The sequence below is a fragment of the Lynx rufus genome, unplaced genomic scaffold, assembly GCF_022079265.1.
Source record: "Lynx rufus isolate CCGP_SWC_20201006 ecotype Redwood Valley unplaced genomic scaffold, mLynRuf1.p SCAF_2, whole genome shotgun sequence".
Classification (NCBI taxonomy): Eukaryota; Metazoa; Chordata; class Mammalia; order Carnivora; family Felidae; genus Lynx; species Lynx rufus.
This window is the reverse complement of record NW_025814834.1, coordinates 198,667,455-198,676,552: the sequence shown is the minus strand read 5'-3', so window position 1 is coordinate 198,676,552 and position 9,098 is coordinate 198,667,455. Positions and strand designations below refer to the sequence as shown.

At 51.0% G+C, this 9,098-nt stretch overlaps 1 protein-coding gene across 1 annotated transcript in view; it reads right to left on the bottom strand.

Annotated features, from left to right (window-relative positions):
• Positions 1-5,752: 5,752 nt before the first annotated feature.
• COL16A1 (collagen type XVI alpha 1 chain) overlaps positions 5,753-9,098 on the bottom strand; it is a 47,715-nt gene continuing 44,369 nt past the window's right edge. The window contains exons 66-70 of the mRNA XM_047084723.1: positions 8,251-8,439; positions 7,798-7,864; positions 6,921-7,097; positions 6,665-6,742; positions 5,753-5,955 (exon numbers count right to left, since the gene is read on the bottom strand). Of these exons, the coding sequence (XP_046940679.1) occupies positions 5,753-5,955; positions 6,665-6,742; positions 6,921-7,097; positions 7,798-7,864; positions 8,251-8,439 (714 nt within the window). The remainder of the gene's footprint in view (positions 5,956-6,664; positions 6,743-6,920; positions 7,098-7,797; positions 7,865-8,250; positions 8,440-9,098) is intronic.

Below are 9,098 nucleotides of genomic sequence, written 5' to 3'. Positions count from 1 at the left end.
TTGCCCTAGTTCACAGTAGGTTGGGGCAGAGGTGGCCTAGAACTGGTGTCCATGGATGCCCATTTCTCAGCAGGGAAGCCTTGACTGGTCCACAAAGTCAAATCCTGGTTACTAAGTGACCGCATATAGTCGTACTTACTTGGTCTTGGTGGTTTAGGCTCTACACTTGTTTGCGTGCTTATTTGACTCATTTGTTAAGTTCTTCCATGTGAGCGTGGATTGTGTGTGGTTTTGCTTGTCATAGCTCCTGTACCTAGTACAGTGCCTGGCACTGCAGTTTTTAAAAACTCAGTAAAGGAAGTGTTACGAAGTGCTATCCATTCCAGCCCATCTATCTAACCATCTAGCCAGGCGTGTTCCAAAATCATTGTGCTGATCATGCTATTTGCTCACTGGGCAGCCTACAATGGTTCCTCTTCATCTGCACCTACAAAAAAGGCCCAGCCTCTTCATTCTGGCACCCCAGGCCCTTCACAATGTGACCCAGTCTCATTGGCACTTGGTCCTGTCACTGTGCTGTAGTCCAGCCTGCCTCATGTAAGAGTTCTCTTTGAGGTTTTCCCCAAAACTCATTCCTCTCCTTCATCTCAGAAAATTCACCCAGACTCCCAGGCCAGAAACCTAGGATTGTTCTAGGGTGGCCTCTGTTTCTCCACATATTTTCCCATTTCCATTTGCTCTGCTTCCAAAGTAGACCCACATCTACTCTTTTCTCCCTGTTTGCACTATCACTTTAATCCAAGACTCCGTCATCTGTGGCCTGCGTCACTGCAGTAGCCTCATGGTCAATGTCCTTGCTTTCACTCTTTCCCCACACTCTATTCTTCGTGGAGCAGCCACAGTGTTTGTCTTATATGTAAATTAGATCGTGTTATTCCTGGGCTTACATTCCTCCAGAGGCTTCCCATACCTCTTAAAATAAAAGCTAAACACAGCCTTATGAGCTTCATGGCCCCGTGTGACCAACACCTTGCCTGTGTCTCCAGCCTCACTTCCTGCTCCTGCTGTCCCCCTCTGTTCCAGCCATGCTGACCTGGTCTTCACCCATGGAACTGAGCTCATTCCTACCTCCGGATTTTTGGATTAGCTCTTCCCTCTGTCTGGAATGCTCCTGCCTTGACTCTTCACTGGCTGGCCCCTACCTTGCCATCCAGGTTTCGGTTCAAATATCCCCTTGTGGGGATAGGGACATTCCTTGACACCACATCTAAAGTAGCACTGTTCCCCCACATTCTAGTCATCTGTCATCTCACACTGTTTTAGTTTTTCATACTACTTGTCACTGTTTGAATGTCCTATTTAAAGTTTACATGCATATTGCAGGATTGTACTTTTCTTATTCACTCCTGTATCCCCAGTGCCTAGAATAGTGCCTGGCATGAATTTAATAAATGTTATTAGACATCACCATCGTCACCGTCATCCTGTATTGAATGCTAACTATGTGCCATTGTTGTGCTAAGTACAATGTGTTGTTTTATTTCCACTACGGCACTTTGAGATAGATATTTCTGCTCGTTTATAATCAGGAACTGAGGCTGAAAAGAGGCTACGTGACTTCCTTACTATCAAAAAGATAAATGGAGAGGTCAGGATTTAAACCAGGTGCACATCTTTTGACTACTCAGTACTTAGTAGTCTTGTCTTAACTTTGTAAACCGCCTCCCTTTCACCCAGTCCCCCCAAAAATGGGTAGAATGGAATTGCAAAATCTCAGAAAGGCAGAAGTCCTGCAGTGTGGGCTGAAGGTCAAGGGGTATTTGCTGGGAGAGAAAATAGCTGATACCTGGGCGGCAAGATGCACACTCATTTCATTCCACAAAAATATTAAACCTATTGCATTCCCACCCCCTGCCAGGCTCTGTTCTAGGTGCTGAGGATTAAATGTCTATGAAAATCTCAAACCCCTAACCCCCTCTGCCCAACAAAGTGTTCCTAGGAGAACATTCTGCTGGATGTCTTTGCTTTTTAGGTTCCTAGGAGAACGTTCTGTTGGATGTCTGTGCTTTTTTAGGGGCAAGAGTATCCAAGTTCTCTCTCAGGTACTGAGACCAGCCAACGCCAACATCCAGGGCTGTGCCTCGGAGGACGTGGGGCAGGCCCAGGTGTGTTTATTTTGGAGCGCGCTGGATAAAAGGGGGATCAGGATCTTCCAAAGACCGAAAAACGATCAGCTCATTTCCAAAACCTCAACTACCTGAGGCAGACAGAGGTGGGTGGGGAAGTTCCTGTTATTGTTTCAGCTTCAGCCAAAGGGGAACACTTGGATTCCAGTCCTTTTGTAAAGCACAGAGCACTTTGCTGAGTTCGTGGGAGCTCTGTGGTTGACCAGTTAGAGGTGAGGCAGAGCTTGGTAATGGAAGGGCCATCCACTGGAAAATATCACCTCCTCTGGGGACACATCATCCGGCCCCCACCCCCGCCCCCTGGCATCCTGGCTCAGCTCCAAGCTCCAGTATTGCTTACTGAGAAGGAATACCAACGGTCACCTAATTATTGTGGAATTAATTCTCTTTGATTCCAACTAGAGCCAGTCCTGAAATTTAAATTGCAGTCGGATGCTGTGGAGGAGAGGTTGATATGCAGCTTTCCGCAGAACCAACAGAAAAATGAGAACAGCAGACGTGGCATTTTGGCCACACTTCTTTTCCATTATGGGATCATATAGAGACTACATTGATATATTCTATTCCCATAAATTATTCAGGACAACAACAGAAAAGCTAGTCTCGTAATGGGGCTCACAGACCACATGTGAAGAAAGCGTCTAGATTCTGTTGAATTCTGGTGACCGGGGAAACTATTAATGACAAAAAAGGAACGTTTAAATTCCAGAAGGCATCAAATTGGGGATTTTTCTCTGCAGAAAGAGTGTGCAGCAGCCTTTTCTCCCTCTCGCAGAGCGGAGCGTTTCTCACATTCTCACTTTTCAATTTGCTGCCAGTGAAGTCCCCAGCAGGCAAACCTGACCCAGCGGCCCCCTGCATAAAACCCTTGTCTCCCACTGCCTGTGCTGCCCACCATCCACATTCTAACCACAAGACACGGTCCCCCTGTCACTCAGCACGCTGTGCTTAGCCACCTCTGGACCTTGGCACATGGTGTTCCCTCTGCTTGAGGTCCCTCAGCCCTGCGCTCCCCTGGCGCCTGGTACTGCCCCTCTCTTCCACTTTGTCGTAATTGCTTGTTTTCCGTGGGTGCGGGGGCCACATCTCTCCTGTTTGCCCCGGACTCCCTGTGACAGTTCCTGGCACAAAGTAGTGAGAGAAAACAGGCTCACCAAGTTAGATGTTACCAATTTGAATGATCTGTATGCTGCCTTTATTTTTTTTTTAAGTTTATTTATTTATTTTGAGAGAGAGAGAGAGAGAGAGAGAGTGCATGTGAGCGGGGGAGTGGCAGAGAGAGGGGGAGGGAGAGAATCCCAAGCAGGGTCCCTGCCGTCGGTGCAGAGTCTGACATGGGGCTGGATCCTACGAACCCGTGAGATCATGACCCGAGCCAAAATCAAAAGTCAGACACTTTACCCACTGAGCCACCCAGGCATCTCTGTATGCTGCCTTTAAAGCCTGGAATATACTGAGAAATGAAGACCAAAGAATAACAGGGCAGGAACGTGAGAGAGCCGCCTAAAAGGAGTGGAAATCTTACGCCCCTCCTTCCTTTCTCTTCAGCTTACCCAGCTCCCAAATTTATGAGCAAAATCCATGGATTTTTTTTTTTTTTTTTTTTTTTTTTGCTGACCACAGTAACAGAAGAGACTATAAAATCCAGCTTTCCATCTGGTTCTTCATGGTCCAAGAAAATAGAGCAATTCCAAACTCCAGGGAGACGAGCACTCAAATCACGACAGCTTAAACCAGCCTGTTACGCACTCCCCTAAAGAGTAGCATGAATTTGACTCTGGAAGAAAAGGAAAGAAAGCCTCATTTACTATGTAAGGATGGATTCCCTGGGGGCCCTCAAAGGGGGATGCGTGTGACGTTTCCCCATAGTAACATTCCCCTCTGGCCTTCAAAGCCAATGCGCTCAACCCAACAGCTGGTCCTGCTTTTCTCTCTCTACTCACGCCAATGTCCTTATCACGAGGCCAGTCATCAGTTAGCGCTTCGCAGACTGGGCCGAAAGTGGAAGCGGGCCTTCCAATGGGAACGCTTTAACATCTGTCCTCATCCACTGTCCAATGCTGGCTGCTACTTCAATGCAAATATGATGCGTTTGCTTTTTCATGTTTTATGTTAGAACCAGGGTTAGCTGAGAATTGCTGATGAGGGACGAAATAAGAATCGGCACCTCGTTCATCTAAAAGCATCATGGGAGACACCGAGGCGTGCTCCAGAGCCTGCCTGATATCATTCCCCTGGCCACGGGCACACCTCTGCTCCTGGCAGGAGGAAAATAGGGCAAAGGTTCAGAAAAGCCATCAGTGGGCTGGTCCCCCGGCATTTGGGGCCCTACTGGAGGAGGGAGTTTTCAGAACTATGCTGGACATGCCAGCTCCGGAGAGATGACAGCCAGTTTGAAGGCTTCAGGCAGTTTGGATAAGCATCTAGACTCTGGGTACATTTCTGAGCCTGCTCTGTGATCCCTTTGAAGTTTATCCAACTTAAATAAACCCTCCAGAAAGCTGGGACCAGTAAAAAGGCTTTCTTTAGAAGTCCCTCTGGACGTGCCCTGTTGCTTTCTCACAGGGCAGTCAGCCCATCAGCACAAGAGATGTGAAAAAGACAGAAGGAAGAGGCTTGAGATGGAATGTTTCCATAATATTCAACTTGCTCTCTCTCTCGCTCTCTTTTTTTTTTTTTTTTTTTTTTGTCTTCTTTTCTTCCTGGCCTTTTTATATATTGAGAAGGAGACGGCAGATAGATCACCAAATTCCCAGCGGACTTTGAAGACCCTGCGCTTAGATCTGATCATGGCTTGCCCATGACCCCTGTGCCCTTTCCGCCGATGCAACCTGTTTCTGAAGGCCTCGGCTGAGACGTGTGGGAAAAGCACCACACGCGTTAGATGAACAAGGTTTAACAAAAGATGCCATTTGGGGTCCAGGAGAGCTGGTGACAGGGCCATGCACCGGTACAGGCGGAAGGTTCCATTTCATTTCCCGGAGAAGCGGTCCCTGGTTGCCTAGGCCGGGGGCTGAAGCCTAGCTTTCCGCGCTGGGTGGCATTTCCCCAGGGGCAATGTGGATTGGCTCTGGGCCGCGCTCAAGAAGTCAGAAGGGTGGGCAGAGGGTGGGTGGGGAACTGAGCACTGGTTTCTCTCAGAAGCAAACAGGGAGGGGCCTTTATGAGCCATAAGTTGGGCCTTCATACCTGCTCTTGGCTCATTGGTGAGGACAGGCTGAGTGATGCCCCCACTCTGACTTTGAGAGGTGCGCCACGAAGGGCAGGACCCGAAGTCCACAGAGGACCGAAGCATGACTCGAAGCATCTAGAGAGGAGAGCTGAGCTGGGGGCACCCTATACAGCAGCATCCCACAACTCCACGACTCCACTGGTTGGCCACAGACACGTGGGAAATGCCCTTTTTTGACCCTGGGACCACACGACAGAAGGGGGATGACAGAGAGGCAGGGGCGGCACCAGAGAACCCCACTGGAAGTGGGGTTGCATGTAGTTTTATTTATTTATTGGTAAAAAAATATTAATAGCAATTAAGAAACACAAAACATTCACAACCCATCACAGAGTCCTGTACGTGTCGGCCATTTATTCCCAATGGAATCCTTCATCTGACGGAGGCCGTGATTTCAGCCGAAAGGCCCCTTCATGTTTTTCATGGGCGGGTACTGCTGCTCCATCGGCATGGCCCCAAAGCAGTCAGAGGGGTTACAGTGGCCAGCCTTGCCTGGCTGGCCCATGGGACCCGGAGGGCCAGGGATGCCCGGAATGCCTTGCTGGCCCATGGGTCCGGTCGCGCCCATCTTACCATACCCTGGAGGGCCTTGAGGACCTAGGGAGGGAAGAGTCAGAGAGGGGAGGTCAGGAGACCCAGGCGACAAAGAAGAAATCATGGTCACGGTACCTAACACCTTGCGTTTGATAAATATTTGTCAGGCTGTAACAGGTTTTCACGGACACCTGATCTGATCCTTCCGTTAATTTAACAGTAACAGCATTACTGGCTGGTTTTATTGGGAGCTTCCACGTGCCAGGCACCAGGCGAGTGCTTCTGATGCATAATTCGATGAATCTTCACGACCATTCCGTGAGAAAGAAACGATTACCTCATTTCGTAGGTGAGGACACCGGCTCAGAGAGATTGCACACTTGGGAGTTCGAGTGTTCAGGGAGGCCGGGTCTCAGAGCCAGGCCGTCGGGCTTTGGTCACTTCTCTTTTAGGCTATGCAGCCTGACTCAGCGACCTTCTCAAGGTTCGACAGCCAGCGTGGCGCCGAGCAGGACATGAACTCTCATTCGCTGGCCCCACCATATCTGGCTGTCTTCCCCTGTGTCCTGCTAGCCCAGTTTAGGACCTGGGGACGGGCCCTGGGCCTCCTGCTCCCCTCCCCCCCCCCCGCCCCCGGCACACACTGGCATTACCGTGATAGACCTGTAGTTATTTGAGGTTCTACACAACTATATTGTGCTGTAGAAGGAACGTAAGGAAAGCAGATACCAGCTGCTTGAGATTCATGCTCTCAGATTCTGGCTCTTCCTACCTGGGGGGCCGGGGAGACCATTTTCGCCAGCCATGCCAATACCAATGTCCCCCTTTTCACCTTTGGTACCGGGCAATCCTGAGACAAAAGGAATAAAATAAGTCCTATTCCTGAGCGGAGAAATGACACCCCAGTGAGATTATTTGAAACACACACATACACACAAATATCATATTCGCAATGGACCTCATGCAATGCTCTTGTCTGCCCCAAAGAGTCACATGTGCACCTCGGGGGCACCGGAGGGCAGAGCTACCTCTCATTCCTGGCACACCCTGGCGTCCTTCTCTGCCGATCTGACCAGGAAGTCCTGGTGATCCCGGAGCGCCTGGCCGGCCCGGAGCCCCATCCTTTCCTGGGGGTCCTGGTCGTCCCGGAGCTGCGGCCATCTCCATGGGGAACTGCATCCTGGAGGTGTAATAAGCCATCCTCTCTGTAAGAAAGCACAGGGACAGGTCCCAGGGTGTCCCAGGGACTCAGACGGATGCAGACGGGCCACCAGCATGGAGTCCAAAGCCGCCTTTCTTCAAAGGGCAGTCAGAGCAAGGAACACGCCTCCCGTGCCCTCGCCTTCACTATCCTTTGCACGCTGGTCTTTCGACAGCACAGACCCGATCAGGGCCTCCCTCTTCTCCAACACCCTCATTAGTCTACCGCTGGCTTCACAAGAAGGTCCGGACTCCTTGCTTTGCATTCAAGGTCTGCTTCCCAAGCAAGATGGCTAGCACCATCAGGACAGGGGCCACGTTCTCCCCAGGCCCTAGCACGGCCATGCCGGATGAACAAGTGCACGGGAAAAAAGCTTAGAAGCGAAACCACACCAGCTAGCCTATGGCTGCTGCTTGCCCCTCTATTTAGAGCTCGCTTCATGCAGACTCGTTTGATTTCAGCTTTCCTGTCTGTCTCCTCTGCTGCAGTGGGGGCTCGGGGAGGGCAGGGAGATTCATTGTATCTCAGGGCAGAGCAGGTGATAAGGAAGGTCTGAAGCCTGATTGAACATATGCCTGTAAGTGGGCGAGGAGGGGTCTGGGGCGGAGGACTGGGCTCTAAAGGAAAAGGAGGCCAAGGCAGGGCAGAGAAACAGTGGGGAAAAGCCAGCAGCACCCACCGCCGCCCAGCCAGCTGCCAATTACCATCAAACATTTTAATGATCTCTTGTCTGATGAACCTCTTGATTTCATCATAATTCACCATGTCTCCCTGAGGAAAAAAAAAAAAAAAGAAAAGAAAAGAAAACCTGCCTCAATTATCCTTCCAAGCCTGATACTCTCCCCCTGGGAATAGACTTTGTGGAAAGAAAGGATGAGGAAGGGAACAAAGCTTCTAGGAGCGTCCCACAGATACTTAATCCAAGGTCCTAACCGCCACCCCCCCCCCCCGCCCCGAATTGGTGCATAACATTTTGTGGATCAGTGCATTTTCCTGGGGAGAGGGTTCCCACGCCTCCCGGCTCTCCCAAGCAAGGTTCAGAACCACCTATGTGGGAGTCATGCTCTTTCCCTCGGGGGCTTCTACAATGGTCTCTGCTCCACCCTGGATGCCTGCTCTGTGCGGCGGGGCCCCTGGCTGCCAGCCGTTCCCCTTACCATGGAGCCAGGCACCCCGGGCAATCCAGGGCTCCCCGCAGGCCCCGGAGATCCAGGGTGGCCTCTCTCTCCTGCAGGACCCGGTGGCCCAACGGGCCCCATGGAGCCACTCTTGCCGGGCCCACCAGGCATGCCAGCTCTTCCCTTCTCTCCTGCCTGGCCCTTCTGTCCTGAAGGTCCCGGATCACCCTACAAGGACAGGAAGCCATAAGGAGCATTGCCAAGGACAATCAAGTCCACCTTATTATGTCTCAGCAATCAGCCTCTCTCTCTGTCTCTCACCCTCTCTCTCTCTCCCCATCCCCCCAGCCGGCCCCTGGCATCTTCTTCTGACTGTGGTCACAGCATCCTACAAGCTTGCCTGGCCTCACAGCTCCCAGAGCAGTCCGGGTCCTTCGAAAAGACAGTTCTTCATGCTGTTACTCCCTGTTTAGAAATTCTGATGCCTCCCAGCTGCCCTCAGGCTAAAGAGTTGATTCCTTGGCCAGGCATTCAAGATCATTCACGATGTGGTTCCCATCACCTCTTTTCCAGGTTCATCTCCCTGCCCTCGAACCTACAGCCATGCCTCACTGCTTATAAGTCTCTGCTTCAGCCACGCTGTCTTAGCCTTCCTTGCGTGGAATGCCCTCTCCCTCCTTCTACCCGGCTCACTCCTCCTGCTCAGCTGAAATGCTCCTGTCCTATGCACAGCCTCCCTGACTCCCCGGGCTGACTTGGGTGCTATGTCTAATCTTCTGTAAAGCTTGCCATGCCCTAGCATAAGTGTGGCTGGACGAAGTGAGTGGCTACTGTTCAGAGACCTCTGCTTAGCCAAAGCTGGGACAGAGGACCTGGAACATGAGAGG